The sequence below is a fragment of the Acanthochromis polyacanthus genome, chromosome 14 (genome assembly GCF_021347895.1).
Source record: "Acanthochromis polyacanthus isolate Apoly-LR-REF ecotype Palm Island chromosome 14, KAUST_Apoly_ChrSc, whole genome shotgun sequence".
NCBI lineage: Eukaryota > Metazoa > Chordata > Actinopteri > Pomacentridae > Acanthochromis > Acanthochromis polyacanthus.
The window spans coordinates 20,424,046-20,440,029 of NC_067126.1; the positions used below are offsets into that span (position 1 = coordinate 20,424,046).

At 40.5% G+C, this 15,984-nt stretch overlaps 1 protein-coding gene across 2 annotated transcripts in view; it reads right to left on the minus strand.

Annotated features, from left to right (window-relative positions):
- pcbp3 (poly(rC) binding protein 3) overlaps positions 1-15,984 on the minus strand; it is a 91,434-nt gene that overhangs the window by 12,280 nt on the left and 63,170 nt on the right. Inside the window, exons 7-13 of one of the 2 annotated variants that reach the window (XM_051958619.1) lie at positions 9,876-9,899; positions 9,741-9,772; positions 9,362-9,476; positions 8,529-8,660; positions 6,179-6,307; positions 3,593-3,667; positions 863-904 (exon numbers count right to left, since the gene is read on the minus strand). In XM_051958619.1, coding sequence (XP_051814579.1) covers positions 863-904; positions 3,593-3,667; positions 6,179-6,307; positions 8,529-8,660; positions 9,362-9,476; positions 9,741-9,772; positions 9,876-9,899 — 549 coding nt within the window. Of the gene's footprint in view, positions 1-862; positions 905-3,592; positions 3,668-6,178; positions 6,308-8,528; positions 8,661-9,361; positions 9,479-9,740; positions 9,773-9,875; positions 9,900-15,984 lie in introns of both variants that reach the window. The other variant, XM_022191842.2, reaches the window with a different exon arrangement.

A 15,984-nucleotide genomic window follows, 5' to 3' on the forward strand; every position in this document is an offset into this window, starting at 1 on the left:
GTGGTGGAGGACAAAAAGTAGGAGAAAAAGAGATACAGAGAGAGGGTGACTGTCTGTCATGGAGGTGAACTGCTACATAATTACTTTCATTTTCTTTTTTTTCTCTACCTGTCTCCTTTTAAATTTCACACACTTCAATGTAATTTTCAAAGAATGGCTCCACTGGTGAGCACATCGACACTAAATGCAGGAAATCATCTAATTTGGCCTCTCAATTACCACATGCCTCCCTGGCTGGCACTTACGACTCACACTCGGTGAACCTTTGGTTTTACATGCCTGTCAGAGCTGCCGCTCTCCCCCCAACGTGGTCACAGGGTGTCCATCCCTTGCTGTATATCATTTCCATCAGGAATGAGGGAAGACGGATGCTTTAAAGGCGCCTTCTCCTTTTAAGAGGAGTTTTAATGAGGGTGGAAGAGGGTGTCAAGTCTGTACTTGAGTGATTGTACCGTCAACCACCACCTCCACTGGCATCAATCACTGCCCAACTTTGAATTAGTGGATCTGACATGAGGTAGCTCTTGAGATGCTCTTACGACAAGGACAGATGAAGGCAGATTATTAATGGAGACTATATGGTCCACTGGAATTAAAGGGGTGTCTACATCAAAACCTGCCATTACTGTCTTTGCCTTTATCATTAGCACCAGGGGTCACCGTTTGTTATCGACCAGATCATTCCGGTGGTTGAGCTGCAGTATGACCTTTAACTATAGACAGACAGTGATTTTGGAAGTGCTAGTACTGTATGACTTCCTTCTAAATCACTTAAAGCAGCAGACAATACAATATCTGCTGTAAATATAACTCAGAGACAAGTGTAGCTATCTGTTGAATGAAAAGGAGACTAAGAACTCACATCTGGGTGTGGTATGGCGTACTGTCCCTGAATTGTGTAGGCCTAAAAAGAGGGGAAAAAATGAGAAGGAACAGATTTTACCATCAAGAGGAAAAACAAATCAAATGAAGAACAAATCAGCTTTGGCAGTTTAAGTTCTACACAAACTCTGTGCACATTTAGCTCAAATGACTATTTAAATATGCTGATTGGAAATTCATTATGATTTTCAGCAGCGATAGTGGCATTAAGTGATATTACAGTGAATGATACACTTAATCATATGCATCACCAGCATATTCAAAGCAGTAACTGAAAGAGCATGTCATATGTAGATGAACATGAAGTCCAATGAGACCTTGTAGAGAGTCTTAGAAATACAAAAAGAACCCTTTTAATGACAGGCAAGAAATGTTGGCCTACTTCATGTTCCACACTCTATCAGTGCATAAAGTTTCATCTTAAGATCATAAATTCAACTCTACAAACAAAAAGGCCAGCATAGTCACCTGAGACTTTGCCAGCGTTTTTGCTTGTAGAGTTGAATGTGAAAATTTATGTTGAATACAATTTATGACCATGCATCATATTTAAATTCCAAATATCTGGCATGGACACAATAACACAGATAATCCACAGTGACAAATATCAAAAACTGCATTTTGCAAAAACTGTAATTGATGTTGTATAAAAGCCTTGGACAACATATGCAACGCTTTTGTACTGGAGAGTGACATGTTGTGAGCCCTTTCTCCTAAAAATGGTGCTTCCAACAACCAAACTACATTCTCAGTTACATTTTAATGGACATGTGTGTTCTCCCAGTACATATATATATTTTTGTGACAAACCATAAATACATTTCTAATCAACACATTTTTGTTAATTATTACATTGCCAACTGATCATATATTACATAGGTCAGGACTTAGCACCCTGGCAATCCAGAAAATAGAGGAGAGGTTTCAAACATGTTATGCCGGGTTATATTTTAATCCAAACCATGATATTTTCAAAAATCCTAACAAGGTATTTTTGGTGATTATTCCTGTGGGAAAACAATCCCAGTCTCCTTGGTGCAAGTCCTGTCACCACCCCCCCAACCTTCTAACATCAAGTTTGTGGATTTTTGTAACTGGAAACATTTCCTGCTTTGTCGTACTGTTATCTTACCAGAAAGAATGTTTCGTTCAAAACGCGATTGAGAATAGAGCTTAGCTGTAAAGGATCCAAGTTTTTGGTGCTACAAGGTTGATATTGCTCAGGTGTTTGTCTGTTCCTCCCAATCCTGTGTTGTTTACTCATAAAATTTCCAAAACAGACTTTTGCAGTATGTTGTCTAAAGGCTCTGATTGTGTTTCATTGATTGCACAGTGGGTATGATTTTCAGACAAAAGAAAAGCTCCCAAATCTGAGTCATTACAAGTGTACTGTGTTTCTCAAATCTAACTCTTTTGTTTGCAACATTTTCAAATGCATTCAACAGATTTTAGCCAAAATCTGCCTCTAAATCATCTGCATTAGCTGAACAGACATTAGTATTCACCCAGCATCCTTGCTGACATAAATGTCATTGTTGCTGAATCAAACATTATGGTGCAGCTCCCTCCCTCTCTTTCCTGTGTGCACACAATCCACTCGGCCAACAAGAACTGTTGGTCAGAGACAATGAAACACAAATTAAACAAACTATAGTTGACCTCCCAAAGACATCTTAGTGGCAATAAATTGCATTATTTCTGCCACTGCAGCTGACAGTGAACAGTAATCAGTTGCACGACTGCATGAGGTCACACATAAAGTCCTTCCAAAGCTTAGACACACAACTAATGCTGGAATCTCTTTAATCTCAATCTTCTGTCCAAACAAATTATGTCAAGTAATTAACAGACAACAGCGAATATGCTTTAGAGGAAACACAGTTCTAACCAAATTCTGTCTTCTATCTTCACTACATACATTAGGCAAGTGGCAGTTACATTGATACTTAACATATCGGTAACATGATTGCAGACAGTGTACTTTTTCTACCAAAATATCCCGTATTGCAATTTCATTGTAGCGTGTAATGATTACAGTGGTACAATCATTTTCATGGTTCTGGTGAGGCAAATTAAGCACTTAGTTGAAGTTGGGGAACGTTTGTGGTCTTGTTTAAGATCACTGTGACATGAGATACAACATGATTCCATTTATCCATTAGCTCTTTTTCCTCCAGAGGGTCGGCAGGAGCTGGAGGCTGGACCTGTTGACATTCTGTGAAAGGCAGGTTCCACCCAGAACAGATTGCCAGTTCATCATACGATTAACACAAATTCGAGTCACAGGCAACCATGCGAGCTCACGCTCACACGCAGGACCAATTTTGAATTCTTTATTAGCCAGACAAAGGCAGCACTTTGTTGAAGTTGGCGAACTTAACCTATATATACAGGTCTAAGAGTTGAATGCTTTGTTCATTGCTCATCTGTCCATCTGCCAATTTCATAATGTGGCACTTTAGTCACTGAATCAAAAAAAGACACATTATCCAATCCTATACAAATTAACTGTGTTGCACCTAAATGACATTAGGGAAACAATTTAGCTACGTGAAAAAGTAGTTTCTTGGCGACAGGATGGAAAAGTGCACAAGTGTGAATGTGAAAGCTAAAAAGGCTTCCACTAAGAGGCAGTAGCTGGTGCTACATTAACAAAGACACAAGCTGCTGCAGGCACAAACTAATGAGATAAAGCTAGCTCAGCACTTACCTGGCCACCAGAAAAAATGACTGGGGTGGAGGCGGGCTTTGGACGATAAGGGATAGTGGCACCTTTTGGTGGGGACTAGAAGAAAGGCGAGAGAGACGAGGCAGAGTCAGTCTAAAGCAAACTGCTTTATCTGAAAAACAAAAGCTCATTTAAGACACCACTCTCATCAGTTATCATATTAATATCACTTGATCAATACTGTGTAGGTGCCCCTCGTGCAGCCAAAACAGCTCTGATCGATCAAGGTTTTGACACAGGACCTGTGGGTGTGTCCTGTAGTGTCTGGCACCTGGACGTTGCCAGCAGACTCTTTGGTGAGTTACAGTCAAGCAGCAACCTCTGGGCCAGAGTACTGAAGAGCCAAAGTGCCAAAAACTGCAGTTCCTCAACTGGCCACTTGAAGTTGACTCCAAAAGCAAGAATCCCAATAGACCCCATGTTAAGATGCTCAACTTTACAGGAGAAATAAACATATTTATAGACTGGTACCAAAAACTGTTTTGGTGTCAATGGTCAATTTATATATTTGTCACAACTTTGCAAGGGTTGCAGTTCATATAATTCATCTGTTTAACTGTATTCATGCCAAGAAATATGAAGAGTTCATTTGCAAAAACAGATAACTCAGTTTTGATAAATTTTCAGAAAACTCTTTTTTTATTGTTTACTTGAGATAATATCAATCAAACTGAAGTTGAGTGGATTTGTCTCAGTAGAAAAATACATGACAAAATAGAGAAAAAATAAATTATTAGTGTTATCATCTCAAGTAAACAATAAAAAAAATGAGTTTTATGAAAACGGAGTTACCTGTTTTTGCAAATTAACTCTTCATATGCATAATTAGAGTGGCAGCAGCTTTGAATGCCAGGAGGGTCCTGAAAAGGCTCATGTCAGCATGGGTCAACTTTGCCCAACTTAGCTCCACTAATGCTCCACCTTATTGCTAATTTTCAGATAAGCTGGAAATAAGCTGGAGTCAGGTACAGCCAAGATGATGGGCCTAGTCTGCAAAAATGTTTTGCTCTGTGGTACATATCAAAGTAACATGCACATGAATGCCAGCCCCAAAGGTCTGTCCAAATATATGCCAAATATAGGGTGATTGATTTATGAAAGTCTCATATTTGTATATTGTCCTTTACATTTTACAAATTAAGAAGCCCAAAAAGTAGTCTAGCATGTAATGTCCAGTAAAACCAAAGATCATTATTTCAACATATTTTCATCGATCAAACAAAAAAGACATACAGTGCTGATTTGTGAACTTTGGAGGTACTGTTAGGTAGACTTTGTTGCTTCCTCACAGAGCCAGCAAAGCTGCTTTCACCAATTTTCAGGCTTTATGTCCTGTATGTCCAGCTTTGCTTCATAATGGACAGATGTGAGGGTCTATATGTTCTTTTATGTTTATATTTTTGTTTCCACAAAAGAGCAAAATAATCTATTTCCAATAATGTCAAACTATTTCTGAAATACATACACCCTGTTTTCACATGAGTTGCATTATTGTCTGTAACAGATTGCATATGAAGCAGAACACTGATCGTAAAACACATGTCCAGTAATCTTTAGGGTATTCGTTGATTCAGCTGGCAATTCACATATTCATACTCTCTGTAATCACATTTCTCAAAGTGCCATACTCCATAAAGCTGTACCACACTAACAGCAGAAAAATCTTTCTGAGGCAATATTGTGTCTTACTGTGAGAAATGCTATAATTTGCCGACAGGTTGTGAAAACAACTAGAATATGTTGTTCATGAAAAGAGTCACAAAGCTCAAAGATTTTAGCAGTCTCTATTCATGGAGATAAAGACACAGACTTAGCATGTGTGTTCAAACAAAACGCATCTCCACTTGTCTGCCTCTTACAAATGCTTTAGCCAGCAGGGAGGTGGTTTCAATGAGAGGACAAGGGAGTTCCAGTTTTTGAGCAAAGAGTTATTGATTCATTCTGCGCTGCAGCAACAAGGCTATTCAAGACAGTCGAGAAAGCTTAATCAAATTTCCTCTGTAGCTGCTGTGCTGTAGTGGGAGGAGTATCCACTTAGGTGTATGTCCTAATACAGCATCTAGTACAATCTCCAAACATAGCAAGGTGTTCTTCATGTTACTGACAGTAATGATAACAGTTTAGTTAGATTCTTATGTACAAAAATGATGTGGCAGTTGCAGATTGTTTCTTCTAAATTACATTAGGACGATTTAAATTGCAATTTCTAAAGTACTCAACTACAAATAATTCCTGAGTTACTTTGTAATGAAGCTGCAACAGAATGGAAAGTGTAGAAGCCCAAATTGCCTTTACAGTGCCTCATTAAAACAGGCAGATTGCTTGTGAAGTTGATATTCATAGACAACAATTGCCAGGTGATTTTGACCATTCAAAAATCAATTCCTAAGAAAATGTATTCTACAACCACAAGCGCTGACTATAAGTATTGTGCTTAAGGAGACACAGTTCATGCCTGAAATGGAATGTGACCCAGAAAGGCTGCATCTGTTTAATACAGTTTTCTCAGGGCTCCTATAAAAACAGTATTAAATTTAGCACTAAAATTAAACACGCCACATACTTTACCTCCAGCATGACCACACAGATTTGTTTGACACACTGGATGATGGCTTCAGGGGTCCCAGAGATTGTCACCGCACGTTCTGTGGAGTTGGGCAGCATGTCCCCCGCCACCTGAACCTGGGCCCCTGTGGACTGGAGTAGAGTAAGGGACTTTGAGGGACTTGCATGTTGACAGGATTCAATTGGCGTACACACACATACAGGCTGGGCTGTGCTCTCAAGAGAACAGGCTCTCACTTCTGCAAGGAAATTGAAGCTGAAAAGAATTTATCAGGCTTGTCAGACAACTCTTCCATGTGCAGGCTGTATAACACATCCTACCCTTGTGTGACCACTTTGATATTTAAGATGGATATCTCGGCCTCTTGTCTGATATTAGCATCGACTGTGACATACCCGTCTGGAGACATAGCATGTTGCTTTTAGGACAATGCTTTTGGCTCTCCTTCTTCTTTTACATTATTTTTCTGCTCCCATTTGGTGACATCAACCTGAAGGCAGCGTCAAAGCACTCCCCCACGTCCCAGATAGGAGCTTTTAAACACAGTATGTTCACAGTAACTATTAGATGATAACAAATGTCACTGGCTACCCTGTGCTGTCACTTAGCCTCTTTAAAGTCTTGTTGATTATTTTAGTCACACTGGCAGTGTGGCTCTAGGGATTGCAGAGTTGAATGGTGGTTCCACCACTTTGATGCAGTTTGAAATAGCAGTTTAGGGACTGCCTTGCATCAAATTTTCAACAAACATTAATGGCTCCTGGAAGATGAATCATACAGACTTTGTTGATCCCCTGTCACTGCCTCTCGCCCCACCAAGAGGTCGCCATTCCTGTTGTTCAGAGACAGGGCTCTGAACTGTTGGATGGATCGCTACAAACTTAGTACAGATAGGATGCCAGGGTAGCCTTATTCTTAAAGCACATTACCAAACAACTGCAACATCACAGTGTGACTTTTGGCTGGCTGGATCTTTGTTGCATGTCCTATCCCCTCTCTTCCTGGCCCTGTCAAAAATTGCATTCCTTTACACCTAAACTGGATTCTCAGTTATGTTCAGAGGTATGTAATTTTGTGCCAGATTACATTTGGTTATGATGTTTCAAAAATACCCTTTGAATCCACATATCTTTGCTATTTATTTTATTTCCTTCCTATCACTTCTTTTCAGGCAACCAATCACATATTAGCTGGAGTGGGACTTATCATCCTGGCAACTCATAAAATGGAGAAAAAATGGATTTTAATCCAAAGCTTGACATTTTCCTAAACCTAGCAGAGTCATTTTGATGCTTATGACATCTAACATGTAACTATAGTTGTGAAAGTATCAATCAAATCTGATATTTTGAGGAGAAAATGAGTGTCTTTTAAAACATAAGCAAGAATGCAGTTTAGTTGTACAGGAACATAATTTATAGGAAACAGGCTTGCAGGCTTGCTTTAAAATGAATACTGATATCCACAGTGTCCATAGGGCGAATACATAGCTGACTCTGAAAGTTCAAAGATGTTCACAGTTTCTTAAATCCCTGATCACAATCACGATTACAACTAGGTGTGGTATGACACCCATATGTGATGTAGTACTGTGCTTTATTGCTGCCCTACATCACTGCTCATCTCCAGATGACTGGGAAAGTAGAATGATGAGACTGATATCCTTATTTTTTTAATGATGAATGTCAGCATGATGACATTAGCATTTAGGTCAAAGCACAATCCTGTAGCCCCACAGAGCGTCTTGATTATAATCTACATATGAGGGCATCCTTATCTATGCATGGACTCCCAGCATGTTTTTTGCTACTCGGTCATGAAGCCTCTCACACCAGGGATAATCATCTGCCGATGTCTCCTTAAGCCTGTAGGCTACATTACCAATATTACACAATATAGCCTAACTACCTCTGTTTGAGTGCATGTCACCTTGACACCAATAATGTCACTGATGCAGCAATAGCTAGAAGTTAGCTTAAAACAAGCATTTAAAGCTTTTATACAAAATATGACTACTGCTTGTGCGTCCATCTTATTGGGCTTAACAGTCATGTAAAAGGTTGAACAGGAAAACCTGATAAGTTGTTGCAAATAAACATCACATCTGATTAGTTAGAAATACAATAATTTAATTAAAAACTGATTCAACTTTCATATATGTCCGATATTAGATTATTCGCAATGAATGTCAGTTCAGAAAACGTAATGAACACAAAGGGTGAGACGCAGTGTTTGGTTCCACTGCATCTTCTGTTTGTCTAGCATTGAGAAAAACACGGTAAAAAATTGAAAAGACAAACTCTTCCATCTCAATCGCAATCTATTGGTTATCCATAAAAATGTCTCGTATACCTCTCTCATTTCTTTTATTTTGGAGCCTCCTTTCCCTATGAGGGAGCCACACTGGCTGGCTGGCACGACAAGCCTTAAGGTGACAGGGGGCTTGCTGGTTGCTGGGCTGTTGCTCATGGAATTGATTATGTCCTGGAAAACAACAACAAATATTTCATTTTGCACACGTTACATTTCCTCAATGTGACCGCAAGCATTCACAGTGTTAATTGCATTAGTAATGACTATTCATAGAAATCAATTTCTGAACTTAAAAGTTGGTATAAATGATATGCTAAAACACATTTGTTTCAGTCATTCTCTCTGCATTTTCATCTTCTCTGCTCGCTGAATGAGCTCCGTTCGTTAGTCTGAAAATAACAAGCCTTTTGGTCCTGCACATTTTGCACAGATCAGTGAGGACACAGCAGTCAGTCTCCTCTTATAAGTTCCAGTCACAGTACTTAAACAGCATCAGTTTGATGAGTGACATCAAAGACAAGATCAGAGGAAGAGATAGCTCAAAGGAGACTGCCAAAATTCCCCTATTAAAGTCAAGTGATACATGTGCTTATACACATTTATTGTATATACTGTATGTGCTCTATCAGATAAATCTGCTCCATTTTTTATGTACTACAAGCACAGGACATCGCCTTTGCATATGTAAAACGTAAAAATATAAAAAATAACCAGATTGTGGAATGGTAATAGACTGCTCTTGGTGTGTGCTGTTTCAAATTGAAATATCCATCTATGCAGGCAAAAATAAGAATACAATGACTGTTAAAACAAATACACAGTGAAAGAAGTTTGACATGATACAAAAATAATCCTTCTACCAACTGTCATACCTCCTCAAATTTGTAGGCAATCATAGCAAAAGCCTTAAAGATGGTGTCTGTTGGTCCAGTAATGGTGACAATCCTCTCCGGACAATTGCCCTCAGAAATATTGATACGTGCTCCACTCTGAAAAACCAGCACACACATATTGTTGATGGAGTCAATAAGGTGATGTGAGACCCTAATCTTGGAATGGATTTTTACCAAGTTTGAATAATCTCTTCCCCAATACTGAACCGGATGCTATGCTAAAATGACATTACATTCGTCTGGAATTCATTAGGAGCTATTTGCATTGGTTGCTGACTTTTTGTGACTTTGTGGGGGAAAATGCACACATTAATACTATTTAATAATGTAGATGAAGCTTTTCAAACCCGAGACCCACCTCTTCTCGCATTTTTTCACTGTTTCTCCTTTCTGGAAAAAAAAAAGCAAAACAATAATCACAACTGTGAAAATAATGTATGTTTGGAATCAACAAGTGTGACTGTGAATGATCTAAAAAAATCTATATACATACCTTTCCAATTATACTTCCAACCTCCTGCAATAAAACGAAAGGAGACGAAGACAAAAAAGAAATAGAATTTATTAGAGAGTAGAGCACTATAACTGCTGGCTACTGTTTGGACTGGACAAGGTGCAAACTGTGCAGGGGCATGCAGAGGGTAAACACAGCTGCATGGCAGTGTTGAGGGCCACACTTTCCGTATGCCTGTAATCACTCCTCATGTGCTTAGCGTGGCACAGTGGGAAAGGGCAGAGAGGCAGTGCTGGCTCCAAGCGTCAACACTCCCTGACCTCTCCTCGGTGAATGTGAGGGTTACATCCACTGTGACGTTAAAGCTGCAGGCTTCACAGTGTCAGGTTCGTCCTTTGGCTTTCATTCATATTTATCAGGCACCATGCAAAATTCCACTTTGACGTCAACACGTTTACTTCACGAGAAGTTCCAGCTACTACCTTTCTTATAGCGCAATGCTTTTGTCTCCCCTTTCTGGCAATAAGACTAATTACACCAATAATAATGATAACAAAACATTTTATTTGTAAGTGTCTTTCTTGATACCCAAGGATGCTTTAGAAGAAAAACAAATACAACAGAACAGATAAAACTATACCTACAAGAAAGAGGCAATTACAGAGAAAAAAAAAGAGTCTTGAACAGGTGAGGTTTGAGTCTGGATTTGAAGAGCGGCAGAAAGTCGATCTTACAGATGTCCGGTGGGAGTGAGTTCCAGATTTTTGGAGTAGAGTGGCTGAAAGCCCTGCTCCCTATGGTGCTGAGGCGGGCAGAGGGCACTGTGACACCTCACAGGAGGAGGAAGAGGATCTGAGAGAGTGGGTAGAGGAGGTGATGTGAAGGAGATCAGACAAACATGGAGGGGCGAGGTTGTGGATGGCCTTGAATGTATACAGAAGGATTTTGAATTCAGTTCTGGATTTCACAGTGAGCCAGTGGAGTTGCTGTAGGACAGGGGTGATGTGATGAAATTAGGTGTTTTTGGAAATGATGCAAGCGGTTGAGTTCTGGACCAGTTGAAGGTTATGGAGGGATTTGTGAGTGAGACCAAAGAGGAGAAAGTTACAGTAATTGACGCAGGAAGTACGACGCTGTGGGCAAGGATAGTGGTAGTATGGGGGGTGAAGGGAGGGGCAGAGATGATTGATGAAGCAGAGGTGGAAATATACAGACCGGGTGATGTTATTGATATGAGCTCAGAACGAAAGTGAGGAATCAAGGATGACACCCAGACTCTTAACCTGAAGGGAGAGAGAAACTGAAGAGCTGTCAATCAAGAGGGAAAAACTGTCAATTTTGGATAGTGTAGATTTTGTGCCGATGAGAAGAATCTTTGTTTTGTCACTGTTTAGTTTTATTTCAGAAAGGCTGTTGGTGAGGGAGGAGGGTTGGAGCGTGGAGTTGGGGTTGCTGGATAAGTAGAGCTGGGTGTCATCCACATAACAGTGGAACTGAATGTTGTGTTCACCAACACAAAGACATATGCTTATGAAATATGTCATCACTGTCGATTGCTTTAGTTTTCAGACTATAATCCTTCCTTTGAACGAGTTCCTTTTATACCTCGGAAATTTTTCTTGGATGCTTTTGTTTTTTCAGCCATAATCCTATTTGCTGTTGCCTATTTCATCTGTGACTGCTACCATCGTCAGCTTGTCAAATCAATCAATGCAGGCCGATGTAAAATGCATCACTACTGATGCACCAGCAACAAAAATGTCGCCATAGAAACCAGATTTTAAACTCTGATATGCTGCAGAATGTAGAGAGATTTGCCAGGAACTTAATCAGCATTGTGTGAACTCGGTTGGCAAGGGCAACGTAATGGACACTGATTTATATGTAACAGCCCCACATTCTTGGGGTAATACACCACATCCTTCAGTTCTACTCAAAAGATGCATATGAGATCAAAAAAATAATGACTTTCTGCTTAGAAATGGCTTAGATGTAACACTACACCATAGCGCCCTCTATAATGCACGGATCTATGAAGGGATCGATCCCTGCCTTTCTCTCCAGTCAAGGCAGCTCAAGCACACCAGCTCACATTCAGCTCTGCGTAAACAGTGTAAAACTACTTTACACTACACAACGTGAAGTCTTAATATTGGGGTAATTCAGCCACACTTGTTTCAGCTGATTCTGTGGAAGAATAATGACAAAAAGCCACACTCCACAAGTGCATAAGATTGGTTGCCAAAGTTTATGACATACGAACGCCTCAAAGTCTGAATCTTTGTTTTTGAGATTGTCATTAATATACTTCAGTTTCAAGGTGGAAATGCTCAGGCGTGGACGTGCTCTCTGCTTATTTCGATGATGACGATGTGTCTTTTAGCAAGACAAAACACTGCATGTACATGTTACCAATGTAAAAGAAGAAAGATTTTCACTTCAGGGATCGATAAATAAGACAGGCAAACAACGCATCACTCATGTCAGACAGTTGGCCTAACACTAAGCCCATAAAATCCAATTCGATTTTTAATGCTGAAGTTATGTTGCAAGCATAATGGGAATCTTGTGCCCAAACTAGACAACAACTAGACAACTAAAGTATCACTTGTAGTAAACACATTTCCGGGCTAACCAGTTCTTTTCCTATGAAGTCCAGTGGGCCACCTGCCACAATATACTCTACCTCCACTACAAACTCTTCCAAATACTGACATAAAAAGGGGAGAGTACGTGTCTCTGAGAGGCACGTTGGGCAAGCCTGGCCAAGAAATATCTGCAGCCCATGGGATCAGGTGTTGAAGAGGTGAGTACACCCAACAGACCATGCTGAAAGTCTTCCAATACCTGATCCAACTCAGTAGTTGCTCAGTTTGAGGGATAGGCCCTTACTCTGCTGTGGAAAAGGGATGTGGGTCATACTGCCAAATTTCTCCTCTGTGGCAGTCGTGGCTATGGCTCTGCCTGGCTGCAGGGTTATACAAACAATTTCCAGGTCACTGGGTTCTGAAACACCTACATGAGCAGCCTTGCAGCAGGTGAGCTGCTCAGCTACTCATGGACTGTTTGGCACACGAGACAAAAGGAAGATATTGGCTCCAATCTTTGTGTCGCACAATCCACCAACATGGCAGCTCCACAGAGATGTGTAGTGTAGCTTTTCCAGCTGCCCAGCTGCCATCAGGCCTCCCTAATGCAAGTAAGTACTGAAACTGAGCTACTGCTGCCGAACACTCTTTCTGTTCTGCCCATATTTGCGCTTAAACAAAATCTACAGACTTAAAAATGTAAGTCTAGGTGTCTGCGGCCATTAAGTGTCAGATAATCATGGATCATATTCAGTGAGGGCAGGAAAGCAGAGATTGATCTTACAGAAGTTTAAGCACACATACCTACTCTGGTCAGCTCTTAAAGAGAAGAAAGCAGAGAGGATCCTACACATAAGTGCCTGAAAAAAATTGACAAGATGCTGGTGCCCATTTATGGGTTGTGGAAACACTATGGACAGACAAGAACACACTGCGCAAAGTCGACAGATACAGGTAAAAGCCAGAAAATTAGAATATTTTCATAAACTTGATTTATTTCCGTAATTGCGAACAAAAGGTATAACTTTTACATTATATGTAATCATTGCACGCAGACTGATGCACTTCAAATGTTTATTTATTTAATTTTGATGATCATAGGTGGCAACAAATGAAAATCCGACATTCCGTGGGTCAGAAAATTAGAATATTGTGAAATGGGTCAAGTTTGAAGACACCTGGTGCCACCCACTAACCAGCTGATTAACTCAAAACACCTGCAAAGGGCTTTAAATGGTCTCTCAGTCCAGTTCTGAAGCTTACACAAACATGGGGAAGACTTCAGATTTGACAGCTGTCCAAAAGGCAACCATTGACACATTGCACAAGGAGGGCAAGACTCAAAAGGTTATTGCTGAAAAGGTTGGCTGTTCTCAAAGCTCTGTGTCCAAACACATTAATGGAGAGGCAAAGGGTAGGAAAAACTGTGGTAGGAAAAAGTGTACAAGCGACAGGGATCACCGCGCCCTGGTGAAGATTGTGAAAAAAAACCCATTCAAAAATGTGGGGGAGATTCACAAGGACTGGACTGCTGCAGGAGTCAGTGCTTCAAAATCCACCACCAAGAGACGCATGAAAGACATGGGTTTCAACTGCCGCATACCTCGTGTCAAGCCTCTTTTGAACAAGAAACAGCGCGCAAAGCGTCTCACCTGGGCTAAGGAAAAAAAGAGCTGGACTGCAGCTGAGTGGTCCAAAGTTATGTTTTCTGATGAAAGCAAATTTTGCATTGCCTTTGGAAATCGAGGTCCCAGAGTCTGGAGGAGGACAGGAGAGGCACAGGATCCACGTTGCCTGAAGTAGTGTGAAGTTTCCACCATCAGTGATGGTTTGGGGTGCCATGTCATCTGCTGGTGTCGGTCCACTCTGTTTCCTGAGATCCAAGGTCAACGCAGCCGTCTACCAGCAAGTTTTAGAGCACTTCATGCTTCCTGCTGCTGACCTGCTTTATGGAGGTGGGGATTTTATGTTCCAACAGGACTTGGCGCCTGCACACAGTGCCAAATCTACCAGTGCCTGGTTTAAGGACCATGATATTTCTGTACTCAATTGGCCAGCCAACTCGCCCGACCTTAGCCCCATCGAAAATCTGTGGGGTATTGTTAAGAGGAAGATGCAGAATGCCAGACCCAAAAATGCAGAAGAGCTGAAGGCCACTATCAAAGCAACCTGGGCTCTCATAACACCTGAGTAGTGCCAGAAACTGATCGACTCCATGCCACGCCGCATTAATGCAGTCATTGAGGCAAAAGGAGCTCCAACCAAGTATTGAGTACTGTACATGCTCATATTTTTCACGTTCATACTTTTCAGTTGGCCAACATTTCTACAAATCCTGTTTTTGTATTGGCCTCAGGTAATATTCTAATTTTCTGACCCACGGAATGTCGGATTTTCATTTGTTGCCACCTATGATCATCAAAATTAAATAAATAAACATTTGAAGTGCATCAGTCTGCGTGCAATGATTACATATAATGTAAAAGTTATACCTTTTGTTCGCAATTACGGAAATAAATCAAGTTTATGAAAATATTCTAATTTTCTGGCTTTTACCTGTAAGAAACACCACAGCAGAAGTCGATCACTCATAAAAGCTTCAAAGTGGAGTCTCTACTTGTGAAAGCCTGTGAACCCCAGTGAAACTGGTTTGTATAACCACGCAATAAAGTTAAGCAAAACTAGAGCAGAGCAGTACTGTGGTAATGGAAAGATAAATACATCTGCTGCCACTTAGCGAGCACAGAAATGTTCTTCCACCAAGAAACAGCAATAGGTGGAAGAGTAAAAGGAGACAGTGTCCCACCTCTCTTTCAATGCCATTATACTGCGTAAGGGATTAAGAAGCTGCAAACTACCATGGGAGCTGCAGAACCAGCACCTTTTTCATGTTTTATCCCCAAATGGATGGTGCAGTTTAGGTGGAACCTGTTGCTATGGTGAGATTGGGCCAGAGGGGCCAGCATCAAACCAGAGAGATAAGATGAGATGACTGTATTATTTTGTTGATCTTTCAATGTGCAAGTCAGATACAACAAACATGAATATGGGCTTTTCTGTTTGACAATCTTGACTTTTTCATTTTTTTTTTATAGAAAAGCAAAGCTAATGTTGTGCAGTGATTTTAAATTAATTCTGAGTGAGGCTGAGATTAGTGCGACTTAAGAAAGGCCCTTCAGGGATTTGGTAGTGCATTTCCTGAATAATGAAAATTGGATAGGCTGCTATTAGGCCCGACTGTGGGCCAAACTCCAAAAAGATGCTGGATCCAGCTTTTCCAACAAGGCAACCAATTGCATATGTTATTAGATGCTTAAATGCAAACATCCTTCAATCTCCATGCATGCAGCTTATTTGTCAGGAATCTTATGCCTTCGTTAGACAGTGGAGGGATGAAAGGAAATGAGGGAGGAGAGCGACTGGGAGTTATTTGCAACAGAGATCACTATCTGGACTCAAACATTTGCTGTTCATAGTCACTGCCTCAACCCATAGGCCAACGAGAAACCCTGACAGATGATAATATTACAGCCTGCTAAATAAGTTGTTGGACAGTAATA